Source organism: Nomascus leucogenys, chromosome 4 (genome assembly GCF_006542625.1).
Source record: "Nomascus leucogenys isolate Asia chromosome 4, Asia_NLE_v1, whole genome shotgun sequence".
NCBI lineage: Eukaryota > Metazoa > Chordata > Mammalia > Primates > Hylobatidae > Nomascus > Nomascus leucogenys.
This window is the reverse complement of record NC_044384.1, coordinates 81,479,041-81,502,703: the sequence shown is the minus strand read 5'-3', so window position 1 is coordinate 81,502,703 and position 23,663 is coordinate 81,479,041. Positions and strand designations below refer to the sequence as shown.

The window sequence follows — 23,663 nt, the reverse complement described above, 5'->3', positions numbered from 1 at the left end:
TTTCTTAAGGCAGCTTGAACAGGCCATGCATTTCCACATTGCCACACCTTTGCATATACTGTTCACTCTGCTCCAAATTCCCTTCCCTGTTTCTCTCCCGCACTTCACCTTCCTTTTAACTTTTTCTTCAAACTTAGCTCACGTATCTTGCTTAAGGAGGGCTTCCCCGACCTCCTCCTAACCCAGACTGGGTAAGATACTCCTGGTCTAGCAGCATCCTTCTGTTTACCTTATTCTCGTAGCTCTAGCACCACTAAAACGTTTTTCCTGTAAGTAACATAGGTGCATTTTTAAATGAAACCGTGAAAAAGAAATCACCCTAATTCCGCCGGCAATTTGTTTTAATATTTCAGTAGAGTTGCTTTTTTAAAGTATGGTTTGGAAGTCTAGCTTCTAGCTGCAGGTTTGTGAGCATCCTGAAATTGACAGTTCTTCCACCGATGCGTCAAAAGACGCGACAGAACAGTGGACCTCGAAGCCAGGACCTAGGTAAGGGCAGGGCCTAGCTCTAGTTCTGCCACCCATAAATTCACATCCACCCTGTGCCTGGGACTCAGCTGCAAGCCACACACACCGGCCCCGCCCCTCCGGGGTCTCTTTCACCTGTCACTCACCATTAACCCCGTCAGCATCTCTCCAATGACACCCCAGGGTTGTCCTACAGGGCCACCGAAGCCTGAAGCTCCTGAGTGGGGCCGGTAAGAGGCCATTTTGAAAAGGCCTCAGCACGGGCTTCGCCTTTAGATCCATGTCGCTTCTCCTTTCTAACCCGAGATGTGTCCCTTGGGTGCGAAGCGACACCAGCGATTCTCTCGGAGGCCCCGGTGTCTCACCCCCACGACTCCCGGGGGAGGCGGTCCCCATCCCTAGGGAAACCCGGCCCGCCCAGCCTTTGTTGCAGAAACTGCACACGGAGCCATATTTGCTTTCAGCCAAAGGCAGACGTGGTCGGAGTCGGAAGGGCAGGGGCGGACCCGAAACCCGCCGTGCGCCCCACTTCTCCATCGCGCTCCTTCCTGGACTCTGAGGAAGAGAAAGTGCGCTCGACCACCTAAGGACCGCGTCTCCACCTTCCACCTTCCCAATCTGCGCTTCCCAATCTGCAGCAAGGTGTCACAAGGGCTTCTCCGCAGCTGATTTTTAACACCATGCCCCAGGCCAGGAGCCTCAGGGTGTCCGTTCGTTAAAATGGGAGCCGAATCAGGATCACCCCATGCGTCCCCGCACTCCGCCCCGCCGGTTCCAAGGCAGGGGCGCCCCTAGAGCGGGGGGGCTCTGAGGTGGACTTCCCGCGCCTCCTCGCAGCTTCCCTCCAACTCCACTAAACGGGCCCCAAGGGCACAGAGACGCCACCGCTGTCCCCCAGGCAGTCGGCTACCGGTCCCCGCTCCCCAGCTCCGCCAGAGCACGCGAGGGCCTCCAGCGGCCGCCCCTCCCCCACCGCAGGGGCGGGGTCCCGCGCCCACCGGAAGGAGCGGGCGCGGGGAGGGCGGCGCTGATTGGCCGGGGCGGGCCTGACGCCGGCGCCGCTATAAGAGACCACAAGCGACCCGCAGCGCCAGACGTTCTTCGCCGAGAGTCGTCGGGGTTTCCTGCTTCAACAGTGCTTGGACGGAACCCGGCGCTCGTCCCCCACCCCGGCCGGCCGCCCATAGCCAGCCCTCCGTCACCTCTTCACCGCGCCCTCGGACTGCCCCAAGGCCTCCGCCGCCGCTCCAGCGCCGCGCAGCCACCGCCGCCGCCGCCGCCTCTCCTTAGTCGCCGCCATGACGACCGCGTCCACCTCGCAGGTGCGCCAGAACTACCACCAGGACTCAGAGGCCGCCATCAACCGCCAGATCAACCTGGAGCTCTACGCCTCCTACGTTTACCTGTCCATGGTGAGCGCGGGCGGGCTGGAGCGGTAGCGGGGGCCGGGCGCGGTTCCCGGGGCGCGCGCTGGGCGGGCCGGGGGTGTGGCCACCCGCGGGCTCCCCCGCCTCCCTGCGCCCTTCTGGAAAATGGAGGCTGCTCGAGGTTTCCGAGGACTTCTCTGGCGCAGAAAGTCGGGGCAGCTGGTTCTTCTCAGTTGTACCCTGAGAATGCTCCCTCCTAGGCCAGGGCCGCCTCTGCACACCCTTCTTTTTTTAAGGAGAGCTTGGTGTCCTGAAATCCTGGGGTTGCAAGACTGCCAGCCTGTGTGATCAGTCCTGCGGTTAGGAAGGTGGAGTTTTGCTTTCGCATCTTTTCCTCTGCCTCAGGCATTTGGCCCTGAAGCCCAGCGTTTTTTGCTTAGGTATCCAGCTCCCGTCCGCCTAGGTGTGGCGGGGCTGCTGGGTAACGGTGTCGAATAGCAAACCTTGGGGGCTGGCGGGAGGTGGCTTATCTTGTGGGCAGATCCCTCTCGAGCAGCCATATCCACCTCTCGGCTCTGCTTATCTCTAAGTCCCACTTGCTTTGAAGCATATCTCTAGAAATCGCCCCTTCTGCAGTCACGGAAGTGTCACCTGACCTTGCGCCTAGGGAACTTAATTTATCTTTAATGTATCTTACCGTAAGAGGTGTGGAGTTGTGGCCTACTAATTGAACCCCCAGTTCTTGGATAAAGTCCACCGACAGTTACTGGGCAAGAAATTTTTCAGTGATCAGTGGAATCAATTTTCCCAAATTTTGGTCTTAGGCAGTGTCGTGGGAGTCTTCCTTAGAATTGTCTTGTGATTGTCCAAAGTATCCCAAGAATAATGTGTTCCAAATGGATTTGAAAACAGACCTGTATTTCTGTGACTGTCACTGCCTTTCGCAAACACTTGACTACATCAAGTGTCTAAAACTGAAAATCAAATTTTTGTGATATAATTATTATAAAAGTATATTTACATCAACATACTGCCCACATTTGCCACCTTGCATGGGGGTTTTTAATTTGTGTGTGTGTGTGTGAGACAGAGTCTCGCTCTGTCTCCCAGGCTGGAGTGCAGTGGCGCGATCTCGGCTCACTGCAACCTCCGCCTCCTGGGTTCAAGTGATTCTCTTACCTCAGCCTCCTGAGTAGCTGGAATTACAGGCGCACACCACCACGCCCAGCTAATTTTTTTTTATTTTTAGTAGAGACGGGGCTTCATCATGTTGACAAGGATGGTCTCGATCTCCTGACCTCGTGATCCACCTGCCTCGGCCTCCCAAAGTGGTGGGATTACAGGCTGAGCCACCGCACCCAGCAGGGGTTTTTAATTTTATAAATAAATCTGCGGTACAGCTGACAGGCTCCTGAGCTCAGTTTTAACCATGCTTTAACATGGTTAATACAGGAGCAGGGAGGAGAAGAGGACTAAGTGCAGGGTCAGTACTCCAGCACCCTTTCATCAGACAATGAATTTTGACACTGGCTGTAAGTTTTCTGTGCGCTAATACAGATCCTTAAGACATTGCTCCAGGCAATGCCCATAATATCCTAAAGGTTCCTTGAAGTTCGTTGAAGTAAACTTTCAAGGATCAAGTTTGTTTTCTATTTTAGAATAGAAACATTACTCTTGGGTTAAATCCAGTAGCTCATCTGCCACCAGTCTCCTTAGGCACTGACCCCTTCATGCTGTGCTTTGAGAAAGGAAGCCTAGGCTGACGAGACCATCTTGCCTCCCTGTAGACCGTCACAGCTACCTGTCTTTGGGGATCCCTAGTATAACACATTCAGTGTTCCCCTTTCAGTCTTACTACTTTGACCGTGATGATGTGGCTTTGAAGAACTTTGCCAAATACTTTCTTCACCAATCTCATGAGGAGAGGGAACATGCTGAGAGACTGATGAAGCTGCAGAACCAACGAGGTGGCCGAATCTTCCTTCAGGATATCAAGGTGAACAAAAGATCCTAGGGGTGTCATACTTCATCATCTAGCAGTGTTCGGGTATCAGAAATGACTTAAACTAGCAATTGCCCTTTTAAAGCAATGATACCCTGGGCTTTTGCCTTTTGTGCTTTTTTAGGCTTACCATCTAAACTAAATTAGGCAAATAGTAACGTCCCTTTTGCCAAAGCGTGGTGGTTAGAGATGACGGGCTTGCTGACTTGTAGGTTAGTTGGTAGAGATGCATTAACCTATTCTCCTCATTCAGAAACCAGACTGTGATGACTGGGAGAGCGGGCTGAATGCGATGGAGTGTGCATTACATTTGGAAAAAAATGTGAATCAGTCACTACTGGAACTGCACAAACTGGCCACTGACAAAAATGACCCGCATGTGAGTATTGGAACCCCAGGAAATAAATGGAGGAAATCATTTGCCTTAGGGATTGGGAAAGCTGCCCACTAACTGTCTTCCCCATTGTTTTGTAGTTGTGTGACTTCATTGAGACACATTACCTGAATGAGCAGGTGAAAGCCATCAAAGAATTGGGTGACCACGTGACCAACTTGCGCAAGATGGGAGCACCCGAATCTGGCTTGGCAGAATATCTCTTTGACAAGCACACCCTGGGAGACAGTGATAATGAAAGCTAAGCCTCAGGCTAATTTCCCCATAGCCGTGGGGTGACTTCCCTGGTCACCTAGGCAGTGCATGCATGTTGGGGTTTCCTTTACCTTTTCTATAAGTTGTACCAAAACATCCACTTAAGTTCTTTGATTTGTACCATTCCTTCAAATAAAGAAATTTGGTACCCAGGTGTTGTCTTTGAGGTCTTGGGATGAATCAGAAATCTATCCAGGCTATCTTCCAGATTCCTTAAGTGCTGTTGCTCAGTTCTAATCACACTAATCAAAAAGAAACGAGTATTTGTATTAAACTCAGTTTGGGCAGTATACTAAGGTGTGGCTCTCTTGGATTCAGACAGGACTAAGGGTTCCTGACTCTGAATCCAGTGTCTGAGTTAAATGTTTCCGACGGTTTAGTCTAGCTTTCACAGTCACATCAATAAATGTTTCCGATGGTTTAGTCTAGCTTTCACAGTTTTTATCAATAAAAGGCATTAAAGGCTGAAGTAGTCCTGGGCTACTGCTTTTTATCTATTAAGCTAACCATTTGATTCAGGCTGTTGTAGGACATGTTCTTCAGTGTGGACAGCTGTATGGCTGTGACTGGATCAGTGTCCTGCTGGTGTACACACAGGCGAGGACCTGGCTGGCGAAGCATCCCCGTTAGGAAGCAGGTTAGGAATGTGCTTCATCCCTAGTGAGAATGTGAGAGAATTAACAGCATAAGTATAGAAGGTACCTTCATTTCAAATAGTAAAATGTTGCAATAGGAGGGCAAAGGTTGAGATGATCTTTTTTTTTTTTTTTTTGAGGCAGGGTCTCATTCCGTTGCCCAGGCTGGAGTGCAGTGGCTCAATCTCACTGCAACCTCCGCCTCTTGGGTTCAAGCAATTCTCCCCTCAACCTGCGTTGGGACTACGGGCACACACCACAACGCCCAGCTGATTTTTGTATTTTTTTGGTAGAGATGGGGTTTCATCATGTTGGCCAGGTTGGTCTCAAACTCCTGACCTCCCGTGATCCACTTGCCTCCACACCCAGCCCAAGACAAGATTCTTAAATATTAACATCCTTTGCTAAAGAAGCCACAGATGTTTGCCAGGTTCCTGTCTAGCCCTAGAAGCAAGACTGAAATTGTTGCCCTTTTAAGTTTTCAATCATAATAGCTGGGTGTAGTGAGCATGAAAGTAACTGCTTGAGAATCCAGAAAAGGGAAGTTACACTTCCTCCCACATGATTGGGGTTGAAGTGGGGTGTTTCTAATTGGGTGAAAGTGCCCAGGAAATCTGGAATGAAGGGAAACATCTGATTCTGTGACAGCTTTGGGCTGACCCCAAGGAAGCATGAAGTATTTTGGTGAGGTCCCCAGGCAGTGAGAAAATTACCTAAGGGCCTTGGACACCCTCAACCTCACTGTCTACTAGTTCCTAGGAGTGAGGCAGTTCCTGCCACCTTTTCCTGTAGTGCTTGGGTACTACCCTAAATAGTTACGGAGGAAGTGTTCATCTGTCATCCAGCTGACTGCCACCCCATGGTTTTGGGTCAGCCACCCTTGCTCAAAGTAAGTTGGGGCCAGTGATAACATCTGCTCAGCTAAGCCTGGCCTGTCAGCCTTGGGACAGTTCTCCAGCAGCATTCTGGTCAGCACAATCTCATCTTCCTTCACCTGGTCCCAAGAAGTCTTCCTGGTGATACCAGGGTGAAGTGAGAAAAGGTCCCGAACACTTCCCTAGGATCCCTGTGAAGGTGGCCAAGTATATACCCCAAGCCAGTGCTGGGCATAGGTCCGGCATGCTCTGGCAGTGATGGAACCCTAGGAAATTGTGGAGGAAGGGTAGGCTCAGAGCAAGGGAAGCTGGAGTGGGGCACAGGGCAATGCAGTGCCCCTGGTTCAGATGGAGGACAGACCTGTTTTCCAAGGCCCAATAAGGATCCACGTGATCTTTGAGTGTAGTGTGTATGTTGGTTGGTGATTGTTCCAAAGGTTCTTTGAGATGATTTTCGGGGCGCTCTGGCATATCCGTCAGGTTAAACTCCACGGTTTTCCTCCTCACGTGAGATACTTCTGGGTGCTCCATCAAGGCCCCATCACTCTCTGAGAGCAATTCAAAACTTTTCTTGGCCCCAGAACTCACAGTCTTTAAGCTTTTGTCTTTGTCTATGCCTGTGACACTGTGAAGCTTTGACGGCGCTGATGGTTCTAGGGGGAAGAACATGGGAGTGGGGCTGAGGGGCGTCTGTGGGGCACTGTAGTAGCCTGGCCTCTGATACAGTGGGGCAGACTTGAAGGCGTCCACAGCCTTAAGCTTCCAGGCCTTGTTGTCTTCCTGGGCCCTAACGTTCTGTTTGGCTGCCTTGTGGTTTTTGGGCAGGCTCTCGTGAAGAAGGGATTCCCTCTTGGGCCACAGTAGTTTGGTCCTTGAGTTTGCCCTGGGAGGATGGTGATCATGGGACTGCAGCCCTAGGAAACGGCCAATGATGCCAGCGTGAGCGTCCTCCTCGTCCTCTTGATTGGGCTGGAACTCCATCTCCTCTTTGTTCAGGCTGGAAAGAAGCAGGAGATGCAGGGCTGAGCCAGTGGACAAAGGACCAACACCTGGCCTTACTTCTCCCTCACACTCGCTCCTCTCTCTCGGCCCAAGCCAAGGCCACACCGTCTTCCTCACCATGCCCCAGCTCTCACCTCTCTCTTGATCCATCCTGTACCTCCCGGTGATCCCCCCAGGCCCAGCTCACCTCACTGTTTGTTGATTGCTTCTTGACCTGAGTTAACATCCAACCCCCCCGCCAACCACCCCGCCTGGCGTGTGAAGGCCTCCTCATCATTCACTTCCCCTGTAAAACCCCTCACTCCAGGCAGTCAGAAACACTGGTGCCGTGGCATGAGTGGTTCAGATGAGGCCCATGAGTGACTCTGGGCAATGCCAGGGATTTGTGGTTCCAACTGCGAGTGACATCCACCAAGAGAAATTTGGCTTCCTAGCAATAGGCATCCCGGGATCCCAAGACCTTTACCCTGCAAGGGAAAGCTTATCTACCACAGAGTATGGCCTGCCCTTGCCCAAGTTCAGATTCTTCCCATGTTCCATGGCCCAGCTCCAGACCCAGCTGGAAGCCGCCTCCCAGGCAGACAAAGATGACTGTGTTCCATGTTCTGTCCCTTTCCTGGACATCCAGTACTTTGTACCTTGTATCCAGAGTTTGAGGCTTGGGTTTGAGCTCCCTCCGTAAATTGCGCATTCCTTGGAGACAAGGTCTATGCTTTATTGTTCTGTTTTCAGCCTTCCCCCCCGGCCCCCCGCCCACAACAACCTTCGGCTGCTGGGGTACAGACCATGCAGGGCTCAAAGACATCCTCCAGAAATGTTTCTGACCTAAGCAAGCCTCCAGCCTTCATTTGATCACCTTCCCAACCCTTCTTCACACTATCTATAGACTCTAGTTAAACTCGATTGCAGTCTAGTAGGATATTTGGTTCTTTTTTTTTTTTTTTTTTTTTTTTTTTGAGACGGAGTCTCGCTCTGTCACCCAGGCTGGAGTGCAGTGGCGCAATCTCGGCTCACTGCAAGCTCCGCCTCCCGGGTTCACGCCATTCTCCTGCCTCAGCCTCTCCGAGTAGCTGGGACTACAGGCGCCCGCCACCACGCCCGGCTAATTTTTTGTATTTTTAGTAGAGACGGGGTTTCACCGTGGTCTCGATCTCCTGACCTCGTGATCCGCCCGCCTCGGCCTCCCAACGTGCTGGGATTACAAGCGTGAGCCACCGCGCCCAGCCTGGTTCTTAAAAGAACAAGCAGCCAGGCACAGTGGCTCACACCTGTAATCCCAGCACTTTGGGAGGCTGAGGAGGGTGGATCACCTGAGGTCAGGAGTTCGAGACCAGCCTGGCCAACATGGTGAAACTGTCTCTACTAAACATACAAAAATTAGCCAGGCTTGGTGGCTGGCACCTATAATCCCAGCTACTCAGGAGGCTGAGGCAGGAGAATTGCTTGAATCTGGGAGGCGGAGGTTGCAGTGAGCCGAGATTGTGCCACTGCATTCCAGCCTGGGCAACAAGAGCGAAACTCCGTTTAAAAAAAGAAAAGAACAAGCGAGAACAGCACTAGATACCGTGGAAGAAACCCTTGAGTATGAACCCTGCCATGTGCGCAACACTCTCCAAGGCCCTTTCAACTCTGTTGTCCTGGGGAGAAAGGACCAGCTGGGATAGCCCTTCAGCCCACTGCAGCTCAAGAGGGATTCTGATGGAATCAGGGAAGTGGGACCATGTGGGGATAAGTCTGGCTGCTGTGGGTGGCCTGAGCCCTTTACTCTGTAGGACAAAGTCAATTCAGGAGGTACCTGTGATGGCCCGGCTGCCTGCTGGGACATTTGCTGCCCCTCCCCCATCCCAGGGAACCCCACTTCCACTTTCCATCCAAGCACCGTAGCTTATCAGAAAACACAGTTTTGACACCTATAATTCCAGCACTTTGGGAGGCCAAAGCGGGCAGATTACTGGTCAGGAGTTCGAGACCAGCCTGGCCAACATGGTGAAACCTCGTCTCTACTAAAAGTACAAAAATTAGCCAGTTGTGGTTGTGGGCACCTGTAATCCCAGCTACTGGGGGGGCTGAAGCAGGAGAATCACTTGAACCCAGGAGGCGGAGGTTGCAGTGAGCCAAGATCACGCCACTGCGCTCCAACCTGGGTGACAGAGTGAGACTCTGTCTCAAAAAGAAAAGAAAACATAGTTCTGGATGACAAGAGCCAGGTCCTAACGTTCCACTGCATCACTGTTCACAGGCTGTCCTTCGAGTAGCAAATGCACCAGTTGGTAGCTATGTGGCCTTGGACAACATACTCTCTCTGAACCTGTATTTTAATTATCTGAAAACCTGGGATAACAAACCAGAATTATTGGGAGGAAAAAAATAGTTAATGTTTATAAAGAGCATAGTACAGTGCCTGACACTTACTGAGGCACCAAGTACGTATTAACTAGTGCTATTCTAAGTTCCTAGGCAGACCCCTGCACTAGGAGGGGCTTCCCACCCAGCCCCCTGGCACTGGCCACACCTGATGTTGAAGGTGGAGCCCATAAAGGAGGCTCGACGGAACTGGGCGGAAGCAGCTGTGTAGGGGGGCTGTGGCTCGGGCTCATTCCAGTACATGTCCGGCTCCATCCGAGGCAGGTCCTGGTGCATCTCATCCACAGCCAACAGGGACACCTGGTCACCAGGGACAGAAGAAGTCCCACAGAAAGATCATCCCAGGCAGGACCTTGTACGTGCCTGATGACTTGGAGGAATCTCTCCCTCTCTCTGGACCTGTTTCCCTGCCTGTGAAATGGGGAAATGGGTGCCTGCCTGCAGCCTCAAAGATTGAGGTGAGAATCCTGTGAGTGAATGACTGGCTGCAGGAGGGAGGAGGGGGAGGGGTGATCATTCATTGTGAGGCCTCCCTACAGAACAGTGGAGTCCTCTCTTTGGGTCCACTTTGGGGAAGGTCCATGGTATGGTCTCTCTCCCTCTCCCCATACCTGCAAATTCCTGTCGACAATCCAGTTGGTCTCAAAATCATCATCATCCTCTCCAAAGGGGTTGATGAGCTGCTCTGCCACCTCGGGGACAGGTGAGGCTCTGTAAACCCTCAGGCAGAACTCCTCAAAGCCAGCTTCCCCCTTTAAACCTCAGCTGCTGCCATTTCCACACCCCATGACGCCCTTCCTGCCTGACCACTGTCTTCAAAGGCAGAGTTTAGGGCTCCAGCCCCCAACACGTGTGGGCGCCCACACACTTCTGGACACAGCCCCTCTAACTCTTCTGAGCCAGTCCTTCCCTGAACACCCACAGCTGTCCCTGAGTGTATCACTCGGCTGAGTCACCGCCTTTATCTCACCTCATGTATCTTACCTGGAGTTGCATAATTTTATTCATTCATGCAACAGAGATATACACTGGAGCTGGGCGGAACTAAAGGGCGGCCTAGGTGGGCAGATTCCTGGATAGCAATCTCTAAAATGCCCTAACAAAGCCCCAAAGAGGTGACACGCCTCTGCCTTAGGGGTCCAGGGGACATCTTGCAGGCCACTGGGGCACCCTGGAGAATTTCAAGCATAAAAGTGTGATTTGATCTGTAGAAACCAAAGAGAACTGGGGGGGAGGGGGAATTTTGAGGAATAAGAATGTGTGTGTGTGTGTGTGTGTGTGTGTGTGTGTCACAGCGACAGGAAGGGCAGAGACAGACACTTACACCCCCACTACCAAAAAATAAAGGAAGGTAGGAAGGGAGAGAGAGTGGGTGGGCAACAGAAGGAAGAAAAGATAAAGAGGTGGAGAGAAAACTGTGTGATTCAGAACACCTGTTCGGAGTACTGGCTATGGTGGGAGGGAATACCTGGACAAGCCACTTGAGGTGAGGAACAAGACAGCCCAACAGGCATCTTGAATAAGGAGAGGTGGTGCCAATCTGCCTTCTAAAGGGTGGGGGCTAGTGAACCTTAGGGCTTTGTTTTGTTGTTGTTGTTTTTGAGACAGAGTTTCATTCTTTTGCCCAGGCTGGAGTGCAGTGGCATGATCTCAACTCACCACAACCTCCGCCTCCTGGGTTCAAGCAGTTCTCCTGCCTCAGCCTCCCGAGTAGCTGGGATTACAGGCGTGTGCCACCACGCCTGGCTAATTTTTGTATTTTTAGTAGAGATGGAGTTTCACCATGTTGGTCAGGCTGGTCTCGAACTCCTGACCTCAGGTGATCCACCCGCCTCGGCCTCCCAAAGTGTTGGAATTACAGGCGTGAACCACTGCACCCAGCCTCAGGGCTTTGTTTTAAGCAGAGATGAGATGTGGCCTCACCAGCAGGACCTGCCACTGCCACTCTTATTTCATGAATTCCCCTATTCTCCAGACAAACGTTTGAAGAATAGTCTCTTGAGGGGGCAGCAAATGGTTAGACTGACTGAGCTCTCCCTGTCCCTCAGGCTGCTAAGTCTGGGCCTTGGGTGCAGCCTTGGAAGCAGACCCAGGCCTCAAGAAGGCCCCGCTGGAGTCTCAGTTTCCTCATATGTAACAACATGGGAATGTGCAGACCAGACAGGGCTGTGGTCGTGGCCCTGCTCGCTGCTTTCTACCCGTGAAACCTTCCTTTCCTGACACTGCGTCCTCGTCTCAGGCAGCTGCTGGCCGTGACCCCTCTGGCCATGCCTCCCGCCCAGTGGGGCCCTTGAGGGGCTCACCTTCAGCCAGCCAACGTAGAAGAAGAACTGCAGGAATGTGAAGACGGGCACAACGAGGTCCAGCTCATGGCCAGGGTAGGCCTTGGTTGGGTTCAGAAACTGCCGCCCAACTAGACAAGTCAGGAAGAAGCTGTACACCGCCACAGTCACCACCTGGGAGAAGGAGGAGGAGGGTGTGGTAGCAAAGGGCTAGGTGGGAACCCTGTAATCAGGATGCTCCTGGGGCTGGGAGTCCGAGACAGGAGACCAAGGCCTTGTTCTGACTTGCACACTTATGTGACATAGGGTCTCTGTTAACCCCTTTTTTGTTTGTTTGTTTGTTTGTTTGAGACAGAGTCTTGCTCTGTCGCCCAGGATGAAGTGCAGTGGTGTGATCTCAGCTCACTGCAACCTCCACCTCCTGGGTTCAAGCGATTCTCCTGCCTCAGCCTCCCAAGTAGCTGGGATTACAGGCATGCGCCACCATGCCCAGCTAATTTTATATATTCAGTAGAGATAGGGTTTCACCATGTTGGCCAGGTTGGTCTTGAACTCCTGACCTCAGGTGATCCACCTGCCTCAGCTTCCCAAAGTGTTGGGATTACAGGCGTGAGCCACTACGCCCGGCCAACCTCTCTTTAAAATGGGGATAATCACATCGCCTCTACTGGACTGGGCCAGGCAGGAGCCTGGACTCTTAGAATTTGGCACTTCAAAGTCCAGACCCAACTTCAAAGCATGGACCCAACTCCTGGGGGAGCCACTTACTCAGCCTCTAGGTGAGCCCTTCCCACCCCAGCTGCTTCCTTGGTCCTTCTTTCCTCAGTTTCCCAAAAGGGCAGCCTCACCAGCCTAGTCCTCACCTGTGTATACACCAGTGGGATACTAATCCAGTCGTAGGCATACAGGTGTCCACACTGAGTACGCAAGGTGTTCATCTCCTGGGGGGCAGCAGAGAGGGATGGGATTCTGAACACCACCTGCCCCCACCCTGGGCTCGCCCCCACCTCTTCTCCAGGTACCAGGGCCTGGTACCCATGGTCCATTCCTGGCTGTGTGGTCGTGGGCAGCTCACTAAACCTCTTTGTGTCTCAGCTTCCTCATCTATCAAAAAGGAACCAGGACCTCACAGACTCGGAGAGGAGAGAGGGGCATCTGAGGAGGGACCACCTCGGGCTGTGGATTGCTATTGGAAAAGATTCTGCAACCCCACCTCAGGCTCTCGGAAGACCCTCAGGGGCTCGAGGCTTCTCTTTGTAGGAAACCTTGTTTCCTGTGGACCACAACCCTTCCCACTCTGCGGCAGCCCTGTGCACAGGGGGCTCACGTTCAGCAGGCTCTGGAGCAGGATAGGGTCCCGGATCCGACCTCCAAGCCACGCCTTCATTGACAGGTTGGCAAACCACACCCAGGGCACCCAGAACATGTTGTGTGGTAAGCTCAGTTTCTCCAACTGCTTGTGTTCTGCCGGAGTCATAAAGCCTGCAGAGTGGAGTGAAGAAAGCAGTGGATGGGAGAAGGGTGCAGAAGGGATGGCCGGCACCTGCTGACCTATAGGAACCTCAGCACTCCTTTGCCATCCTCTTTCTTTCAACAACAACAAAATTTCTGAGCACCTACTGTGTGCTATTCTGGGCTGAGCATGTGGGCAGGGTATTTATTTATTTCCAGAGACAGGGTCTGGCTCTGTCACCGAGGTTGGAGTGCAGTGGTGCAATCCTAGTGCACTGCAGCCTGGAACTGCTGGGCTCAAGTGATCCTCCTGCCTCAGCCTCCCGATACTCAGCCTCAGACTACAGGCACACGCCACCATGCCCTGCTAATTTTTAATGTTTTTGTAGAGATGGGGGTCTCGCTATGTTGCTCAGGGGCGTCTCAAACAGCTGGGCTCAAGCGATCTTCCCACCTTTGCCTCCTAAAGCGCTGGGATTACAGGCGAGAGCCAACACGCCTAGCCTGGGTCTGTCTTATTAACCAGGACCAGGTCAGGCCAGGCTGACGGGGTGTCAGAGATCAATGTCCCATACCTCCAGAGTGGAAACCAGAGATCAAGAAGGGCAAGGGCAGAGGGAAGTAGACCCTAGTACCTCACCAGGTCCCAAGCCGTCACCCTTCTTTCCATTATCCCTCAAGGATCCGTAGCTCTGCCTCAGACTCCTACTCTCGGAGGGTGGGCTCCTGGCCTCGCCCCACCTTCAGACACCCGACTCAGTCCCGCCCAATTGGACCCCCAAATCTTGACCACACCCCACTCCTGGCTCCACCCAATCCCCCGAGTCCGGGGGACTTTGGCTCCACCCATCTTCCATTCCTGCCGCGCCCATCTCGGGCCCCTGGCTCTGCCCGGTGCCTCCGCCTCCCCGTTGCTCCCGGTCTGCCCACCTGCTTGCACCAGGTGCTGGGCGCTGGGGAAGCGCTTGTAGACGGCGGTGCTGACGCTGCGCAGGATGAGCACGTTGCCCAGGTTGGCGTAACGGATGAGCGTGCGCCGCAGCAGCCGGCCTTGCTCGTCCTTGCCTTCGACGAAGCCCGACACCAGGCTCATGAGGCGGTCGGGCCACGGCAGGTTCTCGTACTGGTTCCACCAGCGGGTCACGACCAGCGTCACGTAGAAGCCTGAGCAGGAGGGGCGGGGGGCGAGGGGCGAGGGCCCAGGCTGCGGCCAGAGCCCAGGGCCCAGGGCCCGGCGATGCCTCGGCTCCTCCAGCTTTCTGCTGCGAGCAGGCCTAGCCCCCAGCCCTCCTGGAAGGCGCTCGGGAGCGGGAGGCAGGCAGAGCCTCGCATGGAGGCGCGAGAGCCCCAAGAGTTCTGTCACCCGGGGGTCCCCCTGCTGGTCCCAGAAATCCGCTAGACCCCCTCCCCTCCCGCGCAGGGGCTCCAGGGACCATGATGTCAGCGCTTCCCTCAGAAAATGGGGTTTTCATTGCTAACAGCAGGACGTCTTACTTAACGTCTAACTTCAGTTTCTCTGGCTGCAGTCCGCACCTTTCCCTGAACTACAGACAGGCGCCGACCTGCCGCTGGCGTTCCCCCGTCCCCCACCCCAGCCGCTTGCCACAGCTCCTCGTGATCCTCCCCTGGCCTGTTTGGAGCCTGGGCGGCCACAGGGACCCGGAACAGTCAGAAGGGGGAACTCACCCAGCACGAAGGAAATGGGGATCAGCTGGATGTAGCTGTCGCAATAGAGAGTCAGTTTCTCAAACATCAGTTGTTGCTCTTCCGTGAGGGCCAGCCTGGGGGTGGGGGTGGGGGTGGACATGTGTGGACGCAGCGAGGAGATGGCTGAGACTGTCCCCAGGTCTAGCCCGGTCTAGCCCGGCCCTGGGTAGGAGTGGGACTGCCTCGATGCTGTCCCACATTTTCCCCAGCCCAGGGCCCCTCCTGAGGCCTGAGCCAGGTCCATGATGCTCCTTGTGCAGCCCCAAACCCGGACAGGAGGAGGCCCCCTCCAGTGGTTTCTTGAGGGGAGAATCCTCACACTGGCCACTGGGAGATGTGTAGGAAGGAAGGTCCTGCTGCAGAGGCCAGTTTCAGACACCCTGATCCTTTGAAAGCAGCCAAGGGTCAGTTGTTTAAAAGCAGGTCGGAACAGAGTGTTTGGGCCGGGCACGGTGGTTCACGCCTGCAATCCCAGAGCTCTGGGAAGCTAAGGCAGGACCAGGAGTTCAAGACCAGCCTGGGCAACATAGCAAGACCCCATCTCTACAAAAAAATTAGCTGGGTGTGGTGGCCGTATGCCTGCAGTTCTAGCCACTGGAGGCTGAGGTAGGAGGATCACTTCAGCCCAGGAGTTGGAGGCTGCAATGGGCTGTGATTGCCACTGCACTTCAGCCTGGGTGATAGAGTGAGACCCTGTCTCTAAAAAGAAAAAAGAAACAGAGTGTTTGGCTTTAACGAGAAGGGTGAATAGGCAGACAGAGGATTTTGTTAGAGCAGTGAAACTACTCTGCCTGATGCTGCGATGGTGGAGGCATCATTACACATTTACCCAAACCCATGGAATGTACAGCCCAAGAGTGAACCCTGCTGTACGCTATGAACTTTGGGTGATAGTGATGTGTCACTGTGGGTTCAGGGATTGTAATAAATCTACCACTGTAGTGTGGGGGTGTTGATAGTGGGGAGGCTGGGGGCAGGGGAAGGAGCAAAGAGACTCATGAGAACTCTACCTTCTGCTCAATTTTGCTGTGAACGTAAAACTGCTCCAAAAAATGAAGTCTGACTTTTTTTCAGCATACATTGGTGCCCAAGTAAAAACCAAAGACCCACGTGCTTTGTTTTTGGTATTAGGAGGAACTCAAGAATTTTATGTATTTGATGTTTTATAATCCATTATAGTCATTAGTGCTTTTCAATTTAAAATGCTATCATATATTTGGTGATTATATCTGTCCTTTATTTTATTGTTTAGATAAATGTTTTTGGCTTATTGGTTTTTGTTTGTTTGTTTTGAGATAGGATCTTGCTCTGTTACCCAGGCTTGAGTGCAGTGGCACAGTCATGACTCACTGCAGCCTCAACCTCCTGGGCTCAAGCAATCCTCCCGCTTCAGCCTCCTGAGGAGCTGGGTGGGACTACAGGCATAAGCCACCATGCCCAGATCATTTTTTGATTTTTTTTTGTTTTTGTTTTTTTTTTTTTAGACAGAGGCTCAGTCTGTCACCTACGCTGGAGTGCAATGGCATGCTCTCGGCTCACTGCAACCTCTGCCTCCTGGATTCAAGCAATTCTCCTGCCTCATCCTCCCAAGTAGCTGGGACTACAGGCGCCCGCCACCACACTCGGCTAATTTTTGTATTTTTAGTAGAGATGGGGTTCACTGTGTTGGCCAGGCTGGTCTTGAACTCCTGACCTCATGATCCACCCGCCTCGGCCTCCCAAAGTGCTGGGATTACAGGCGTGAGCCAAAGGGCCCAGCCAATTTTTTAATTTTTTTATAAAGACAGGATCTCCCTATGTTGCTCAGGTCCTAAACTCCTGGGCTCAAGTGATCTTCCTGCCTTGACCTCCCAAAGTTCTGGGATTACAGGTGTGAGCCACTGTGGCTGGCCCTTTTTTTTAAAGTAGCTTGGTGCCCTAGTAAAAACCAAATGTGCTTTTTTGCTAGCATTATTAGGAACACAAGAATTTAATGTATTTCATATTTTACAATCTAGGTAATCATTAATGCTTTTTCAATTTAAAATGCTATCATATATTCTGTGATTATATTTTATTGTTTAGATAAACATTATTTTGTTTGCTTTTGAGACAGCCTGTCACTCACTCAGGCTGAAGTGCAGTGGTGCGATCATAGCTCACTGCAGCCTCGACCTCACAGGCTTCAGCCATCCCCACACCTCAGCCTCCCAAGTAGCTGGGACCACAGGCAAATGCCACCACTCCCAGCTAATTTTTTAAATTTTTGGTAGAGACGGCATCTCACTATGTTGCCCACGCTGAACTCCCAGGCTGAAGTGATCCCCGTACCTTGGCCTCTCAAAGTGCTGGGATTACAGACGTAAGTCACTACTACTGGCCTTAGATAAACATTTTAATTAAAAAATAATTTTTAAAAATGTACCATGTGGGCCAGGCACGGTGGCTGACACCTGTAATCCCTCCACTTTGGGAAGCCAAGGTGGGTGGATCACTTGAGGTCAGGGGTTCAAGACCAGCCTGGCCAACATGACAAAACCCTGTCTCTACTAAAAATACATAAAAAAAAAAAAAATTAGCCAGGCATGGTGGTGTGTGCCTATAATTCCAGCTACTCAGGAGGCTAAGGCAGGAGAATCGCTTGCACCTGGGAGGCAGAGGTTACAGTGAGCCAAGATTGCCCCCACTGCACTCCAGCCTGGGTGATGGAGTGAAACCCTGTCTCAAAAAAAAAAAAAAAAAAATGTACCATGTGGTTGGCCAAGCGCAGTAGCTCACACCTGTAATCCCAGCACCTTGGGAGGTTAAGGCAGGGGGATTGCTTGAGCCTAGGAGTTCGAGACCAGCCTGGATAACACAGTGAGACTCCATCTGTCTCTCTGTCTCTCTTTTTTGATGTACCATGTGGGCCTATGAGTCTGTGTGGGATTCAGTAAAACAGGCCAGTTGAGTGGGGCCAGACAAAGCCTGGGCTCCAAGGGTCCTCCTGGGGTTGGAGGAAGGGTGGCTAAAACCCTGCTGGTCTGGATTGAGCAGCCTCTCAGTCTGACTTCTTTTCTCGCCCCAGCCCCCAGCCCCAGCCTCAGCTCCAGTGCCCAGGACCTGGTCAGGAGCTCAGCTTAGTCTTGTAGTGAACTGGTGCATTGGCCCCTGAGCTGGCTGGGAGGCCCCCAGGAGCTGCCAGCCCCAGCCACATCCCTCCCAGGCCCCCCACCCCAGCCCTGCCAGCTTTACCTGTAAATAAAGCGGATGATGTAGTAGCAGAGCAGGAAGATGAAGAACTCGCCATATAGCAGCTTGTAGATGCTGCCTCGCCAGCACAGCAGCAGGCGGGAGAAGGAGCCTAAGCGGGCATTAGCCACTTGGCTTGTGTAGGTGATGGTCATGGCCAGGCAGTGGGCTGCAGCAGGTGGGCTTGGGTCCTGGTAGAGAGGGACACTGATGGGGGGTTGGTAGGGATCAGAGGCCCTGGTCAGAGCCTGTCAGGACCCTTCCCTGCTCTGGGCCTCAACTCTCCCATAGGGACCCTGGGAGGTGGTTGAAGTGGTCTCTAAGGCCCTGCCAGCTCTGACTGCCTGTTGGAGTTGGAAACCCAAGAAAGTGAGCCCAGAGGCTGCCCACTGCTTTGGCAGGGGAAGACGCAGATAGGCGTGTGCATTGCCATGTGCCTTTAACTTTCTACAATCACTGGGCGCGGTGGCTCATGCCTATAATCCTAGCACTTTGGGAAGCTGAGGCAAGTGGATCACCTGATGTCAGGAGTTCGAGACCAGCCTGGCCAACATGATGAAACCCTGTCTCTTCTAAAAATACAAAAAAATTATCCAGGCATGGTGCGGGTGCCTGTAATCCCAGCTACTCAGGAGGTTGAGGCAGGAGAATCGCTTGAACCCGGGAGGTGGAGGTTGCAGTGAGCTGAGATCACGCCATTGCACTCCAGCCTGGGCAACAAGAGCAAAACTCTGTCTATAAATAAATAAATAAATAGATAAATAAATAATTTGTACAATGACAAAGGCAGTAACAGCAGCAATGTCTACACACTAAGCTCAGGTCCTCTGGGCTAGGCAGTGTTCTCAGCCCATCTTTTCGTTAGCTCCCAAGCTCTCTCAGCCACCCTAGTGTGAGAAGTATGGAAGGGACCAGGCAGCCCTGTCCACCACCATATTCCCATTCCCATAACGGAACCTAGCTGGTAGAGATGCTCAAACGATGTTTACTGAAGGGTGGCTCCAGGGCCTTTTCACCTGCTGATCTTCCTGCCTGGAGGAAGCTCTTCCAGAGATACCTGCGTGGCTCCTTCCCACTCCAGGTTCCCCTTAGAAAGGATGTTCCCAACCATCCTACAAGGAAATAGAGCCCCACTGCCACCGGTGCTCTCTGTCTCCTCACCTTGCTTGATATTTCTAGAGAGCACTTATCACTACTTGAAATTATACAGGATATCTGCTTGTTTCCTCTTCAGAATGGAAGCTCCTCTTGTGTTCTCATAGAAGGCGCTCAATAACAATTTACTGAAGCAGTGATTGATGCTCCCTCCATTCTTTCCCTGTGTGTTTTGCTGCAGCCACACTGGCTGGCTGTGCCTGATGCACACCAGGCTCATTCCCACCTCAGGGCCTTTGCACAGACACACAGGTGCCCACACACCTGCGCATGTGCTGCCTGTGTGTGCACGTCCCACACATATATGCAGAACGGCATCCAACCCTGAAGGCCTCAAAGCCCCAGCCCAGTCCACCTGGGGCACCTTGTACTCACAGGTGGGGTTCCAGGCGGGTCCGGTGATCCCACAGAAGGTCTGGCCACTAGGCTGGTGGGACTCCCTGGGACTCTGTGGCCAGTGCCCCTGCCCACTCTTAGAGGCTGGCACTGCCCACGTGAGTGCTGAGCCATCACTTGATTCCCTAAGCCAGGACCTCCACAAAGGAGTCCTTGTCTTGGTCCCTCCTTGTAATCTGCTCAGAAGCAACGGCCAGCACAGCCTGGCCACAGCCCCTCTAATTTCTTCTCGGAGGGCGTTGGGCTGAGACCAGGGCTGGAATTTAGGGCAACACCCCCTCTACCATGGCCCTAAAATCCAGAGGCTGAAGGATCTGCTCCACCAGTGTTCTGACCCCTGAGGCCTTGCAGAGAGAGTTGGGGGTTAGGGGGCTGTGCTGAGCCTCAACTCCTGTGCCAGGAACTCTCCAGGAAGGAGAAGCCTCTGTCCAGGCCCTGGGGTCTTTGACAGCCCTGTGGGCTGTGGAAAGAATGAATACCGGGCTGCAGTCACCAGTCCTGGTTTCTGGTCCCAGCTTTGCCACCTGCGTGTGGTGACCCCGGGTGGGTTTCAGCTCCTCTCTCAGCCTCAGTGCCCTTATCTGAAAAGGATGGTGTTGCTTGGGAATTTCATCACCCTAGTAAAATGACAGAATTCTGCATACTGATGAGGAGCTCTGATTGGCTGCTGGTGACATCATATGTTACTCTGGCTGTGATTGGCTGTCAGGGCCCATCAGTGGGTTGGTTGCTTCAGAGAGATGGAAGGAGAAGCCTGCCGGGGCTGGTGTAGGGGGGTGAGTCTGGTGGGGGTTGACAGAACAGCCCTGGAGTTTATGCTGCTGGCTTCCAGCCAGCCAGTGCAATATGGGAATAAGTGCCCAGATCCCCACGGGCAGCTGGTGAAAATCTCAGCATGTGATTCAATAAATTTTAATACATCAATCCATACTCAAGGGCTCTCCTAAGCTGTTGGAAGTGATGGGTGTCTACCTACACACTCCTCTTGTATTGTTCAGTGAAGAGGGCAGAGCTCTAGGCAGCAGTGGTTCTTGGTCTTTAGAGGACATAAGAATCGCCCAAATGTTTATTAAACGTGCAGTTTTCCGGATCTTTCTCCGGAGTCTGAGTCTGTGGCCTTAGAGATGTTGCATTTTAATCAAGCACTGCAGGGGATTATGATGTGTGTGGTTTTGGGGGACTACACTTCCAGAAGCCCTGATTTTATAATATGACCTTGTGCCTTAAAATAAACCCACTCACATCCTCCCTTTCCTGTCTGAAATGTACTAAGCGTTAACTATGCTGAGATTGCAGGTGATTTTTCTACACACCACTTTTTTTTTCACTTTAAGTTCTGGGATACATGTGCAGAATGTGCAAGTTTGTTACATAGGTATACATGATGTGTAGGTTTGTTACATAGGTATACATGTGCCATGGTGGTTTGCTGCACCTGTCAACCCATCATCTAGGTTTTAAGCCTTGCATGCATTAGGTATTTGTCCTAATGCTCTCCCTCCCCTTGTCCCCCACCCCCACACACCATTTTTGCCTTTATATAATTATCTGCCTAGAAAAAAAAAACACTATTTCACAATGACCTTGAATACTTTTCTAATCGTGGCAAACAATAAAGCTGTTGTTATTATAAGAATCTCTTTAGAGGCAGCCTTGTAGGAGTATTTACTGCCGCCCCGCTGCCCCGTCGCTGTCCTCAACTGAAATGGGGAAAGAAGCGGGTTCACTTCAGCCTCGGTCTGCCTATAGGCAAAATGGGACAACGATGCCTACCTTGGCAGCCAAATGAGAATGATGGATGGGACATATGTCCGTCAACTCTCCAAACCACTGATGCCTGTGCCTGACCCCTACGAATTCTGATTTGATTGGTCTGGATGGACCCCAGGTGTTGGGATTGCTCAAGTTCTCCAGGTGATTCTGATTTTATGGCCTGTGCTGAGTCACTGCTTAAGGGATTATTTCCCTATCCTGTATTCCCTTCCCCACCAACACATCCTGAAACTCAAGAGAGAGTTTTCCATTTAGAAGATGATAAATAAATATATATTATATATATTTATATATTAACATATGTAAATAAGTATTAATATGTCTATAATATTACAAATATATTTATTTGTATGTATACATATATTTGTACATATAAATATATAAGTAAATATATAAGTATATTTTTGAGACAAGGTCACCCAGGCTGGAGTGCAGTGGGTGTGATTTTGGCTAATTGCAACCTCCACTTCCCAGGCTCAAGCAATCCTCCCATCTCAGCCTCCCAAGTCGCTGAGACTACAGGCACACGCCACCACACCCAGCTAATTTTTTTTTTATAGAGATAGGGTCTCACTACATTACCCAGGCTGGTCTCGAGCTCTAAGTTCAAGCAGTCCTCCCACCTAGGCCTCCCAAAGTGGTGGGAGTACAGGAGTGAGCCGCCACACTCGGCCAATAAGTATGTTTTAACGAAAGTTAACACACATGCTTGGCACCATGCCTGGAACATTGATGCTCATTCTGTACTCTCTGAAGGAATAAATGAAATTCCTCCTTTGTGGAGACAAGTTCTTGCCTTCCCTGTGGTGGCCACTAGAGAGCGTGCTTGACTAGGTGGCTCTGGCTGGGGAAGCCTGGTTCACTGGTCAGGATCAGTGTAGACCACGGAGCTGGCACTCCTTCATCTCCCTGACCCCGATCAGCAGCCATAGCGCCATGAGAGGGAGTTGGAGACACTAGAGTCCTCCCTCCCTGTTCCCTGAATCGCAGACTCCTTGGCAATATCCCAGGAGTACCACCAGGACCATCGACAGTGCATGCCCAGTCTCCCTCCCCTCCCAGAGGCCCCAGCACGTCCCCAGAGACATCCCATGAGCAGCTGCTCCTGGCCCTGCCCCAGAGCTGAGACAGGCACACCCTGGCACAAGTCATGGTCTCTCCTACTGGATCTCAGCTCTGAAAATGTCCCCAGCTAGCCAGGCACGGCTCAGGCACACAGCAAAGTCATGAGTGCTGATTGACCCAAGCCGTGCCTGGAACAAGAGCCCCAGGTTTGACCCCTGCAGAGACGGCACCCAACCCAGTCAAGGTCGCCCTCTTCTGCTTTCCGTTCCACAAAGAAAATATTCGCCAAACCATTTCTTCTTCCAGAACTGAGCCTAATCTGATTCCTGCCTGTACGTATTCATAGTCAAAAAATATGGAAACACTTAAATAACTCTAACACAGAATGGCAAGGCCTAAGATCTGTGCCAAGTGCACAGAGGTCAGGGAAATTTTTACAGACAATAGGGCATTTCGGTTGGGTCTTGAAGCATGAGTAGGAGTTCATGGAGCTGAGAAGAATGGAAGAGCATTACACATCAGGGGAACAACCTACGGAAAGTCACAGAGGTATTACTGAAGGATGCTTCAATATGGCATGTTTATCCACATTTTACAGAGGAGGACACTGAAGCTCAAGGCCTGCCTTGTCCAAGGTCACACAGCTATAAATGACAATCAAAACCACAATGAGATACTACTGCACACCTACTAGGATGGCTTTAGCATCAATAGGCTTTAGACTAGGATCTAGGTCTTTTGATTTTGGATCCTGAGCCCTTTCCCACTATCAGCTCTACAGTAAAGGTCAGTTTCTGAGAGGTAGAGTCTTACCTGCTAGGGTAGTGGTCTCTCTTGGGGTTGAAGGGAGGTCCAAAGGAGGGGGCCTGCATGGAAGAGAATTTTTTTTTTTTTTTTTGAGACGGAGTCTCACTCCGTTACCCAGGCTGGAGTGCAGTGGCACAATCTCGGCTCACTGCAACATCTGCCTCCTGGGTTCAAGTGATTTCCGGCTAAGTTTTGTATTTTTAATAGAGACGGGGTTTCACCATGTTGGCCAGGTTGGTCTTGAACTCCTGACCTCAAGTGATCCACCCGCCTTGGCCTCCCAAACTGCTAGGATTGCAGGCATGAGCCACTGTGCCTGGCCGCATGGAAGAGACTTTGACTGCAGCAGATTCCAAGCTCTCGAGCTCCCCAGCAGAGAGCCATCTCTTGGGGCAGCACAGCAGAGCTGGGGAGATGGGCGGGGGTGCCAGACACAGAATGCTATGGCCTTCTC

General features: G+C 52.1%; 2 protein-coding genes across 11 annotated transcripts; one reads left to right on the top strand and one right to left on the bottom strand.

Moving 5' to 3' along the window:
- Positions 1 to 1,380: 1,380 nt before the first annotated feature.
- Positions 1,381 to 4,639, top strand: FTH1 (ferritin heavy chain 1). The gene is made up of 4 exons (XM_030810940.1): positions 1,381 to 1,880; positions 3,685 to 3,831; positions 4,091 to 4,216; positions 4,312 to 4,639. The coding sequence occupies exons 1-4, from the start codon at positions 1,767 to 1,769 to the stop codon at positions 4,474 to 4,476; spliced, it is 552 nt and encodes a 183-aa protein (XP_030666800.1). The 5' UTR covers positions 1,381 to 1,766; the 3' UTR covers positions 4,477 to 4,639.
- Positions 4,640 to 4,739: 100 nt separating this feature from the next.
- Positions 4,740 to 20,188, bottom strand: BEST1 (bestrophin 1). 10 transcript variants are annotated; one of them, XM_012512172.2, is made up of 12 exons: positions 19,544 to 20,188; positions 18,017 to 18,204; positions 14,783 to 14,877; positions 14,027 to 14,260; positions 12,972 to 13,126; positions 12,508 to 12,585; positions 11,666 to 11,818; positions 9,974 to 10,054; positions 9,511 to 9,662; positions 6,358 to 6,993; positions 4,895 to 5,143; positions 4,740 to 4,850 (listed from the first exon to the last, which is right to left on the bottom strand). In XM_012512172.2, exons 1-11 carry the CDS (start codon positions 19,676 to 19,678, stop codon positions 5,125 to 5,127), a joined length of 1,926 nt encoding a protein of 641 aa, XP_012367626.1. In that variant the 5' UTR covers positions 19,679 to 20,188; the 3' UTR covers positions 4,740 to 4,850; positions 4,895 to 5,124. The 10 variants fall into 10 exon arrangements, with proteins under 10 accessions (XP_012367626.1, XP_030666796.1, XP_030666798.1 ...); XM_030810939.1 differs by lacking the exon at positions 4,740 to 4,850 and adding an exon at positions 7,637 to 7,691 and having other exon boundaries at positions 5,113 to 5,143; XM_030810936.1 differs by lacking the exon at positions 9,974 to 10,054.
- Positions 20,189 to 23,663: the final 3,475 nt, after the last annotated feature.